The sequence below is a fragment of the Pseudophryne corroboree genome (genome assembly GCF_028390025.1).
Source record: "Pseudophryne corroboree isolate aPseCor3 chromosome 3 unlocalized genomic scaffold, aPseCor3.hap2 SUPER_3_unloc_47, whole genome shotgun sequence".
Classification (NCBI taxonomy): domain Eukaryota; kingdom Metazoa; phylum Chordata; class Amphibia; order Anura; family Myobatrachidae; genus Pseudophryne; species Pseudophryne corroboree.
The window spans coordinates 827,475-839,951 of NW_026967538.1; the positions used below are offsets into that span (position 1 = coordinate 827,475).

The window sequence follows — 12,477 nt, forward strand, 5'->3', positions numbered from 1 at the left end:
AACCAATTACGGACCCAAGTGCATATTGTGCTCCCTAGCCCTATTCCTTGTAGTTTATAGATAAGACGCATGTGTGGTACTGTGTCGAAAGCTTTGGCAAAGTCTAAAAAGATTACATCCACCTCCTTACCCTGATCAAGGATCGCACTTACTGTTTCATAAAAGCCAAGTAAGTTGGTTTGACATGATCTGTCCTTCACAAATCCATGTTGGTTCCTTTTAATGACCTTATTGAACTTCTGAATACTATCTCTTAGAATACCTTCCAATACTTTCCCCACTATAGATATAAGACTAACTGGTCTATAATTACCTGGTTCAGCTTTACTTCCCTTTTTGAATATTGGCACTACAGATGGGTCCACATTTATCTTGACCTTTAATAGGAGTAACTGAGACTGGCCAGTCGGACTTAATCCCCTGCTGTAATTACTTAATCCCCTGCTGTATTGTTCTCTGTATTGTATTGCTGCTGAAAACAATAGATGAAGGGTTTATGCCAGGCCTGGCCAACCTGTGGCTCTCCAGATGTTGTAAAACTACACATCCCAGCATGCCCTGCCACAGTTTTAGCCTTCCCTACTAGCAAAACTGTGGCAAAGCATGATGGGACTTGTAGTTTTACAACAGCTGGAGAGCCACAGGTTGGCCAGGCCTGGTTTATGCTAATAAGTCATGTTGTGCCTAGGCGCAGAAAACTAGTCAAGATAACCGTGGATCCATCTGTACTTCAGCTATACGCCAGTCTTTGGGAACCATACCTGATATAACTGAATCTTTAAAGATCAAAGATAGCGGCCTTGCAAGTTCAGAGTGAAGCTCCATAAGAACTCTTGGGTGAATTCCATCGGGACCCGGTGACTTACTAATCTTTACATTAATTAATCGGTCACAGACTACATCCTCACATAAATAAGCACTTAGCAGTGGGACATTATCTTTGGTGACATTGTGTGTTAGTCCCTGCATTTGGTCTTCTCTTGTACATACAGTTGAAAAAAAAACTAAATTAATTTGTCCGCTATGTCATTATCATTTTTGATTAAGACTCCCATTTTGTCTTTTAAAGGGTCTATATCAGGCATTCCCAAACGCGGTCCTCAAGGCACACCAACAGTGCAGGTTTTAGTGATATCCAGGCTTCAGCACAGATGGTTAAATCAAAATAACTGAGCTACTAATTATGTCACCTGTGTTCAAGCCTGGATGTCATTAAAACCAGGACTGTCAAGGCCCGTACACACTGGTCGATATATCGGCCGTTCTCTTGAATGGCCGATATATCATTGGACCGTCGGCCAGTGTGTACGGCGATACATCTGTGAACTCCGTCGTTCACAGACGTATTGTGTCGGCCGCGCAGTACAGCCGACAGCCAATATATCTACCGATATATTGACGCGTCGCTGTGTGTGTACGGGGCGGTTGGCCGACCGCCCGTACACATGCTGCGGCGGCCGGCGGTGATTGACAGCTGGACTGGGCGGCCGTGTGTACACGCCTGCCCAGTTCATGACGTCAGTCCCCGACGGATCGGGCAGTGTGTATGCTGAACACACTGCCCGATCCGTCCATAGATATACAGGTTGAGTATCCCTTATCCAAAATGCTTGGGACCAGAGGTATTTTGGATATGGGATTTTTCCGTATATTGGAATATTTGCATAATATAATGAGATATCATGGTGATGGGACCTAAATCTAAGCACAGAATGCATTTATATTACATATATACCTTATACACACAGCCTGAATGTCATTTTAACCAATATTTTTTATAAATTTGTGCATTAAACAAAGTGTGTCTACATGCATACAATTTATTTATATTTCATATACACCTTATACACACAGCCTGAAGGTCATTTAATACAATATTTTTAATAACTGTGTGTATTTAACAAAGTTTGTGTACATTGAGTCATCAAAAAACAAAGGTTTCACTATCTCAGTCTCACTCAAAAAAGTCCGTATTTCGGAATATTCCGTATTTCGGAATATTTGGATAAGGGATACTCAACCTGTATCTGCAGATCAATTGATCTGCAGATATATCTATTAGTGTGTACCAACCTTTAGTGTGCCTTGAGGACCGTGGTTGGGAAACACTGGTCTATACTCTCCTTTAATATCTTGCTGTTGATATATTTAAAAAAAAATGGGATTTGCTTTGCTTTCCTTTGCTGCTAGTTTTTCAGTTTCTACTTTAGCCTCTTATTTCTTTTTTGCATATTTTGTTACAATCCTTGAGCCAGTATAGGACTGCTTATGAACGCTGATATTGACTGAGACCATATCGTGGTCGCTGTTTCCTATGGGCTCCCCTACTATAATATTTGATACCAATTCCCCATTGTTTGTTAATACCAGGACTAAGATTGCATTGTACCTGTCACGATCCGGGTATCTGGACGCCATTACTTACCCTTCAGATGCCTCCTAAGGCGGGCTCAGCGTTCCAGGACCGGATTCCGCTGTTCCTGAGTTTCCACATGCAGAGTGTCAGAGTGGTGTTTTCATCAGCCGCGGCCTCCGCTGTGCCCGCGTGGTTAAATGTGCATCTATCAGCCTGGCGTCTCCTGTCTCCGGTGGCCGGCGCCGCCATTACTGTTTCCCAGACCACATGGATTACAAACCAAACTTCCCTCCAAGTGTCTGCATGGGCGCAGCCATCTTGGATTCTGTCATCTGATCATTTCCACCAATCTGCTGTCTGTATTGTTGATTTGCATAATTGCCTAGCCAACCCCTTCCTTGCTGCAGGTATAAGTAAGCTGTACCTGAGCAAGGAAGACGTCAGTGCTTTGGTTGTCAAACCTAGTTCCTGTTTGTCTCTCTCCTGTGATTGTCTTTCAGGTTCCAGCTCCTGTCTCAAGACTTCCACCATAGAGACCCGCACCAGCATTCCACCTGCGGTGTAGCCTGACTCTCCAATCCATTGTGGATTCATCTGTTTCCAGCTACAACATTACCTGCTTCCAGCAGAGTACAGCTTCCCTTAAAGGGCCGGTGTCCTTTCTACACTTTACCACTCTCCACCGGTATTATTATTTCTCCGCTCCCAAGTTCTACATTTCAGTTCATATTTCATCGCTCCCAAGTTCATTTATTATTTAACTGGTTCCAGCCAGTATCCACTCCATGCTAACAACAGTCTGGTTCCAGCTAGTATCCACAGCAGCTGTTTTACCTTCAGCAACCCAGCTTTTCCTGGAACACCAGCTGGCACAATCCTGGGTTATCTCCATTGCTACAGTCGGGCCTGGTAAGGACTTTCCATCTAGAAGATCATAAGAACTATCTCACACTACCAGTGCCCTGTGGCTCCTGCCATCCTGTAGTACTCAGGAACTGTATTTATTCTTTGCTGACTTTTACGTTTTCTTTTACTGCTGCTGTGTTGCGGAGTTGTCATAATAAACATCATTGACTTTTATCCAAGTTGTCGTGGTCACGCCTTCAGGCAGTTATTATTCATGTTACTTACATGTCCAGGGGTCTGATACAACCTCCCAGGTTCCGGTACATCTCAGCCCCTACAACTGAGGCTGCCTCCCGTCAGCTCAGGCCCTCAGTTGTGACAGTACCAGTTGGTTCCTCGATTAATTGAATATAGTAGATATCATTTAGTGTGTGTAAAAACATATTGCCCCTAGCAGTATCACATGAATGGATTTTCCAGTTTATCTCTGGATAGTTAAAGTCTCCCATCACTACTATGTCTCCTACTCCTGCTGCTCTTTCAATTTGCTGCAGTAACAATTCCTCATCAGACACATTAATACCAGGCGGCCTGTAGCATAACTCCAATAACTTTTTTATTGCTTTACCCCCGCATGCAATTTCTACCCATAACGTCTCAATAGTATTTACAGTCCCCTCTTGAATATCTTCCTGTATATGAGGTTTTAATAACGGCTTTACATAAAGACATACCCCTCCACCCCGTTTATTTAAGCGGTCTCTCCTGAGCAGCGTATAACCCTCTAGACTGACTGTCCAATCATGAGACTCATCCCACCAAGTTTCAGTAATGCCTATAGTATCATACTGTTTGCTTGCTGCGAGGATTTCTAGTTCCCCCTTTTTTCCTGTAAGGCTTCTAGCGTTTACATACATACAACGAAGATCAGTATTTCCCCCTGTGCTAGGGACATCATTCTCTTTATGCAGCAACGGTGACCCATAATCGTTATTAGTGTTTTGGTAAAAACTTTTTTAATACCCATGTTAATACTCTTGCCGGCTGCTCTTTCCCTACTCCCTACTCCTCCCCCCTTTCATTCACTACCGCCACCCCACTATTCTCACTGTATGGTCTTACTGACCTATAGTTTCCTTCCATATTGCCTTACTGACCTATAGTTTCCTAGTGTATTATCTTACTGACCTATAGTTTCCTCCCATATTGTCTTACTGACCTATAGTTTCTCACTGTATTGTCTTACTGACCTATAGTTTCCTTCTTTATTGTCTTACTGACCTATAATTTCCTACTGTATTGTCTTACTGACCTATAGTTTCCTTCTGTATTGTCTTACTGACCAATAGTTTCCTTCTGTATTGTCTTGCTGACCTATAGTTTATTCTGTATTGTTTTACTGACCTATAGTTTCCTATATACATAGTTTTCCTGTCTATGTGTGGTAGGTATGGAAGGGATACCTACCATACATAGACAGTATATATAAGCCTCAGCCTCTCCCTTATGAAAATGATAATGAATACGGTGTATGTGTGGATACCATGCACATGTAACTGATTCTATTTACAGGAAACAATAGGGAGAGCCCACGGCTGTCTGGCAGTGTTCTAGATGGTAAAGTATTACACATATGAATATATTTCTTCTAAATAAAATATTTTTCACCCTGACTGATATAATACTGATAGTAAGACAATTCAGTCAATAGTAATCTTTCTTTTAATTAAGTAGGATCAATTTATATGAATTTTTAGTGAATATTTCTTAAAGGTTATATTTTATTTGCAATTAAGTTAACAAAGGTATCAAACTTGTCAAATTTCACGAACGTGTGGGCTGAGGACCACGTCGCCGCTCTGCAAAGTTGAGTAGTGGAATTGAATGGGAGCAGCATTTGGAAGGCATGCTGTTCCTTGTAGTGCCAATGGGAGATCCTGGGGGTGACTCCCGGGTAAGTTAGCTCTCTGTCTGGAAGTGTTTTAGTAATAGCCTTTATCATGAGGCCTACTGTGACAAATTACATGGCGCTATGTGGGCACTGCTATTATGTAGGTTAGGACTGCTGTATCAGAGAAGGCGTGACGTGGCTCAGCAGCTAAACGTGTTTGCAAACATTTGTGACTAATTCTCTGAATTTTATTACCAGATAGGTTCAGGTATGGTTACAGGGTCATTTTCAGCGTGCGGAAGGGAATTTAGGGGAGTGGATTTGCACCCACTCCTCTTTTTCTGTTGAGTAGTGGAAACACGTCTGGCAGCCGCCCATGAGGCACCCACTGATCTGGTGGTATGAGCACCCGTCTGAACCGTAACCTGTTTGCTACAGGAAATATAAGCTTGCCGAATGGCAAGTCGAATCCATCTAGACCAAGGCTGCTTAGATGCTGGCACCCCTTCTTTGGCCCATAATAAAGAACAAACAATGGTCCGACTTTCTGAAGGACGACGTAACTTGTACATATACCCTTAAAGCTCGGATAACATCCAAGGACACTTCCCCATCTGCGAGACCCTGAAATGATGGGACCACAATTGGCTGGTTTACGTGAAACCAACCTTAGGAAGGAAACCTGCTCTTGTACGGAGTTCTGCCCTATCCTCATGAAACATTTATAGGACTCTTACACGATAAGGCTCCCAACTCAGAAACCCGCTTGGCCGAAACCAAGGCAATCAATAACGTGACCTTCCAAGAGAGATATTTCAGGGCTGTTCTTGCTAACGGCCCAAAAGTTGGAGATCTCAAAAATTCCAACACCAAATTTAAGTCCCATGGCACAGTGGTAGGACGAAAAAGGGGGTTGTATCCTCAAGAATGCTAACCGCTTGTTCAAATAGTATAGAGAGAAACGAAATTTGAACCTTCAGAGGGCCCAGCCTCAGTCCTACATCTAGACCGGCCTGAAGGAAAAGTAGAAGTCTGGATAAGTGGAAGATCGTTGAATTCCACCCACATTCTTGACATAAGTCCATGTACCTCTTCCAAATCCTGTAGTAGTGCGTGGCTGTGACCGGCTTCCTAGCGGCAAACATTGTAGGAATGGTCGTTCTTGGTATCCTTCTGTTTCCTTAGATCCGGGTTTCATTAGTCACGCCGTTAAATGCAGCCTGTGCAGGTGTGGGTGTTGGAACAGTCCCTGAGATAGCAGGTCCTCCCTCTGAGGTAACCGCCAAGTATCTTCCACTAGTAACCCTCGCAGGTCTGAGTACCAACTCTTGCGGGGCTAATCTAGTGCGATTAGAAATGCCCACACTCGTTCTCGTTTCAACCGTTTCAGAACCCTGGGTGTGAGTGGGAAAGGTGGAAAAATGTAAACCCTCCTGTAACACCAAGGAAGTGTTAATGCGTCCACTCCTTCTGCTGCTGGATCTTTTGTCCTGGACACATATCTAGGCAGCTGATGGTTTTGCCAAGACGCCATTAGATCGACTGGAGATAGACCACATCTCCTCACCACCATTTCGAAAATCCGTGGATGTAGGCACCACTCTCCCGGATGCATGTCCTGGCGGCTGAGATAATCTGCTTCCCAGTTTTCCACACCTGGAATGAACACTGCCGAGAGGATGATGTTCCGCCTTTCTGCCCACAAAAAGATCTTTGTGGCTTCTTTTAACGCCATCCTGCTCTTTGTTCCTCCTTGATGGTTTACGTAAGCCGTCATCGTGACATTGTCCGACTGTATCTTTAAGTGTTGACCCATGACTAGGTCTGCGGCTAAGAGAAGCACATTGTAAACTGCTCTCAGTTGGAGAATGTTTATGGGTAGGCTGCTCTCCTGTAACGTCCATCCTTTATGTCCATGGTTACCATGAACCCTCCATGTTCTAAACCCACAATAACTGACTGGATTTATTCCATCTTCAATCTGCAAACCGTTAGGAATTTGTTCCACTAGGACGGCACCCCAACCTCTGAGACTGGCGTCCGTTGTCAGGATCCTCCAATCCCAAATGCCGAATCTGTTGCCTGCTGCGAGATTCTTGTGCAACGACCACCAAATCAAGTAGGTTCGTATGCGTGGTGGATGCTGGATTCTTCGATGTAGAAGCCAGTGCGAACCTGCTCCCTGAGCAATGAGTTTCATCTGGAATTGTCAGGAATGAAGTCCGCCGTACCGGAGAGCTGCGAACGACGCCACCCTCTTCTCGAGAAGTAGCACAGAGGTGTAGAGAACCCGTCTGTGTCCTTAGTACCTGAGCCACTAACCTCTGTGGGTCCTAGATCTAGTTCTCTGGTAGGAATACTCTTAATTGTATCGTGTCCAAGATGAGATCAAGGAAATTAATCCGTGGAGTTGGCATGAGGTTGGATTTCTGGAAGTTCACAATCCACCCATGTTGAATGAGAAATTGATGAGCTGTCTGAGCATCCTTTATCAGCTGTTTCTGAGATGAGGCCTTGATCAGTAGATCGTCTAGATAAGGTATGATCGTGACCCCTGTCTCAATCCTGTCACCACTATTGCTATGGTCTTTATAAAGATTCTTGGAGCTGATGATAGACCGAATGGCAGGGCACTGATTCGGTAGTGATCCCACACCGGTGCATATCTTAAGTAAGCTTGGTGAGGAATCCAAATCGGGATATGAAGGTATTTTGCACTACCAAAAGTTTTGAATAAAATCCCGTTCCTCATTGAGGATCTGGGACTGGCGACTTAACCCTTTGTATGCAGGAGTCTTTGAAGTTGCCTCCTGTAACGCTCCTGCTCACAACGGGCACCTAGGCCCTCGGGCTGCAAATAAATGGACTGTGTGGACGCTCTTGTAACTATCCTGTAACCCTGGGAAACATCTGGTTGACCCAGACGTCTGGTGATGTTTTGGTCCAGGCGTCCCGAAAACCTTCCAACTCTGCGCCCCCCAAGGGGGACCCCAGGTGAGCAGGAAAACCGTCATGCCACGGGATTGTCAGCAGGTCTGTTCTGCTTTTCTGGTGTCGACTATGAACGACCTCTACCTCTGGTTCCACGAGTCTGTTGCCACAAAACCTCTGCTGGCTCGGTACGACAGCGATCGAATGAATTTAAACACTGGTCCCGAGCAACCTCCTCTAACGTGTGATGTGGTGCTCGAGTAACAAGTAGGTAGAAAGGTAGATGTCACTGCAGTTGCCTGCGAAATCCACTTGTCTAACTCATCAAACATCATCTAACCCCCAAATGGAATAGCCTCTACTCTCTATAAAAGGGAAGCGGCGGAGGAGCTGCGCTGCTAGCCTACCAGGGCTTAAGTTATAAGGCAGCAGCGTATGAGAAGCCCTCGTACTAGCGCCGACTGCGGGAGGAAGTGTGCGGGGGGATATAGCCCGGGTCCCGGCGAGTGCAGGGGAAGCTGCGGCTGCTAGCCACGAGGAATATGTTGTTTCAGCGGGAGGGGACGCTCTTTTCAAGCGCCCCGCTGTGTGTTTAAGAGGCGGCGGTATACGCTGCCGCTGACATCCGCGCTGTGTCTCCCTCAGCCCTCCGTCTGTAGAGGAAGGAGGGGCGGGCGGGGGAGCTGACATGAAGCGGGAGTGTATAGCCGGCCAGGGAGTGTTTCAGACCGATTGTTCTGTCACAGCGGCAGCGGAAGGAGGGGGCAGCCGGGAAGCTGCGCTGCTGAGTCCCAGGGCTTAGAGCCAGAAGGTAGCAGCGTTGTGTGCGGTCCATGGGAGGAAGTCTGTCAAACTGCCTCCTGGATCCATGAAGAAGCTATGGTTACCGTGAGTGTAACTGTAACTAGGGCCCCTTTACAACCAGTACTCACTGCTGACTCTGCGCTCCGGATTTTCTGAGGAGAGATGCAGATCCCCTTTAGTAGGGATCATTGTCTCTCTATTCTTAAGACTTTCGTCCCCCTTTACATTAGGGTAACTCAGTCTCGGTACTGAAATGGAGGAGGAGCTCCCTTCTTGTGCTTGCACCTCCTTGGCACAATTTTTCAAACTGAGGGATGTGAAGGGGGAGGAGCCGGCTGTGCAGACAATGCTAATTTTTAGATTGTGCCACACCTCCGGTTGCAAGCTTCACACCCCTACTGTATAAGACTCCAGTGTCCCCTAGTGGATGAAAGAGAAAGGAGGTTTACTTCTTTCTTTCCCGACCGCTCTTCTATGCAGAAGGGAAATATCTGCTGTTTATTGAAAGATGCTCCCTGTAAGGAATATAGAAATTTGCCACTTGTAGCTGAACTTGCAAAAGACCCCCACCCAATTTACATCAGTTAAATTAAAGTCTCCCATGATTAGGACTTCTCCCTTTAAAACCAATTTAGTGATGTCCAACAATAGATTCCTGTCCAAATCCTGCTCCTGGCCAGGTGGTCTACAGATCACCCCAATGCGAATATTGTCCTTCTCCCCGGTTTCTGTGGTGACCCAAAGGTCTACTATATACAAGAAATTATTTAATACCTGCATCATCTAACAAAATGAACGTTATTTAATAAAAGGTTGCTAAACTGAGAAATTTAGATCCCATACAAATTAGACGCTCCACAAAAAACACAATACTACTTATATATGATCCCTAAAAATAAACTTCTGCTTGTTACTTTTAATAACATTATAGTGCTGTGTGTAATAACTCTCTACATGTGATGTTTGTCATGGATAGCCTTGTGTTATAAACACCTAACTGAGAACAGGGCTGATGGTGGAGGAGGGTGTAGGATAAGAGATTGCTGTAGTGACTGAGCAATGAGAATATGTGACTTCTGTAATAAGTGTTTATTACTCACCTGTGCTGATATCTGTAGGGATCTCCTCCTCCTTACACTGCTGATCACCCCTCACATACGTCTCTTCTTCTCCCTCTGTATCTTCTGCCTTTATATCAGTCACATACGTCTCTTCTTCTCCCTCTATATCTTCTGCCTTTACATCAGTCACATAAGTCTCTTCTTCTCCCTCTATATCTTCTGCCTTTATATCAGTCACATACGTCTCTTCTTCTCCCTCTAAATCTTCTACCTTTATATCAGTCACATACGTCTCTTCTTCTCCCTCTGTATCATCTGCCTTTATATCAGTCACATACGTCTCTTCTTCTCCCTCTATATCTTCTGCCTTTATATCAGTCACATACGTCTCTTCTTCTCCATCTATATCTTCTTCCTTTATATCAGTCACATACGTCTCTTCTTCTCCCTGTATATCTTCTGCCTTTATATCAGCCACATACGTCTCTTCTTCTCCCTCTATATCTTCTTCCTTTATATCAGTCACATACGTCTCTTCTTCTCCCTGTATATCTTCTGCCTTTATATCAGCCACATACGTCTCTTCTTCTCCATCTATATCTTCTTCCTTTATATCAGCCACATACGTCTCTTCTTCTCTCCTTATATCTTCTGCCTTTATACGAGAAAGACGTTCTACCTAAATAACCCAAAAAATACAATGGCATTTGCATACAGTCAGATTAAACTGAGGTGAAACAGTATAATATCAGTGTATAAGACACACAGCTCCTCTACAAATCATATAGTGACAGTCACTTTGGTATATTGCTGAGACCCTAAATCCCACCTACCTGATCCTCCTGTGGGATCCTGTGATTCTCCTCTGTACAATACTGGGAATACAGAGAACGGGGACATCTCTCTGGGGTATCTCTGTTACTGGGCCCATCTGAAGGAGACACACAGTGACTGAGTACAGTGTATATATGTGATTATCAGATGATGTGTGTATGTAGGGGGCCCCATACCTGCTCACCCCTGTACAATACATGACAGTCTCCTCTTACCCAGTGATGTGAGGGGCCGGTGATTCTCCATCATCACGTCCTTGTAATGACCTCTGTATCCCTCTATATACTCCCCCTCCTGCATGGAGACATAGACAGTGACATCGTGACACCTTATAGGAACCTGACACACACACAGTGATACAGTCATCACCCAGACACATCCCCCAGTGTTACTGTATAATGTCCCATTCCCAGCAGTCACCTCTCCAGTCATCACCCAGACACATCCCCTGGTGTTACTGTATAATGCCCCATTCCCAGCAGTCACCTCTCCAGTCATCACCCAGACACATCCCCTGGTGTTACTGTATAATGTCCCATTCCCAGCAGTCACCCAGACACATCCCCTGGTGTTACTGTATAATGCCCCATTCCCAGCAGTCACCTCTCCAGTCATCACCCAGACACATTCCCTGGTGTTACTGTATAATGTCCCATTCCCAGCAGTCACCTCTCCAGTCATCACCCAGACATGTCCCCTGGTGTTACTGTATAATGTCCCATTCCCAGCAGTCACCACTCCAGTCATCACCCAGACACATCCCCTGGTGTTACTGTATAATGCCCCATTCCCGGCAGTCACCTCTCCAGTCATCACCCAGACACGTCCCCCGGTGTTACTGTATAATGTCCCATTCCCAGCAGTCACCTCTCCAGTCATCACCCAGACACATTCCATGGTGTTACTGTATAATGTCCCATTCCCAGCAGTCACCTCTCCAGTCATCACCCAGACACATCCCCTGGTGTTACTGTATAATGTCCCATTACTGGCAGTCACCTCTCCAGTCATCACCAGGACACATCCCCCGGTGCTACTGTACTCACAAGTCTCCTCGGACCCCAGTCACTTCCCTGTATTATAACTATAGATATAAGCGACGTCACTGTGACTCTCCCAGATCCCCTCACCTCCCCAGTCATGTCCCTGTATTATTACTATAGATATGTGACGTTATTGTGACGCTCCCAAATCCCCTCACCTCCCCAGTCATGTCCCTGTGTTCTTACTATAGATATAAGTGACATTATTGTGACACTTCCAGATACCCTCACCTCCCCAGTCATTTTCCTGTATTATTACTATAGATAGAAGTGATGCCACCGTGACACTCCCAGATCCCCTCACCCCCCCCCCAGTCATGTCCCGGTATTATTACTATAGATATAAGTTATGTCACTGTGACACTCCCAGATCTCCTCACCTACCCAGTCATGTCCCTGTTTTATTACTATAGATATAAGTGACGTTATTGTGACGCTCCCAGATCCCCTCACCACCCCAGTCATGTACCTGTACTATTACTGTAGTACCCTAGTGATCTGAAGGCCTTGGGACACTATGAGGGGGCAAATCAATGAATAAATATGTAGATCTATAAGGTAATAGAGATGCTGCCAACTGATATATGTGATAATAACTTGGATCTTTCTAGTGATCCAATAATGTATAGTGTTTATGCATGTTATTATTCTGTGCCTGCTGAAGGTGAGGGGACTCTGGTAAGCGTGAAGCGCGTAGTGGAGATCGTGGAG

At 45.1% G+C, this 12,477-nt stretch overlaps 1 protein-coding gene across 2 annotated transcripts in view; it reads right to left on the reverse strand.

The window, feature by feature from the left end:
* The window catches only part of LOC134984290 (zinc finger protein 568-like), a 52,870-nt gene that overhangs the window by 13,679 nt on the left and 26,714 nt on the right, over positions 1–12,477 (reverse strand). For both annotated transcript variants that reach the window (XM_063949913.1, XM_063949912.1), the window contains exons 7-9: positions 10,939–11,017; positions 10,719–10,820; positions 9,929–10,564 (exon numbers count right to left, since the gene is read on the reverse strand). In XM_063949913.1, coding sequence (XP_063805983.1) covers positions 9,929–10,564; positions 10,719–10,820; positions 10,939–11,017 — 817 coding nt within the window. The remainder of the gene's footprint in view (positions 1–9,928; positions 10,565–10,718; positions 10,821–10,938; positions 11,018–12,477) is intronic.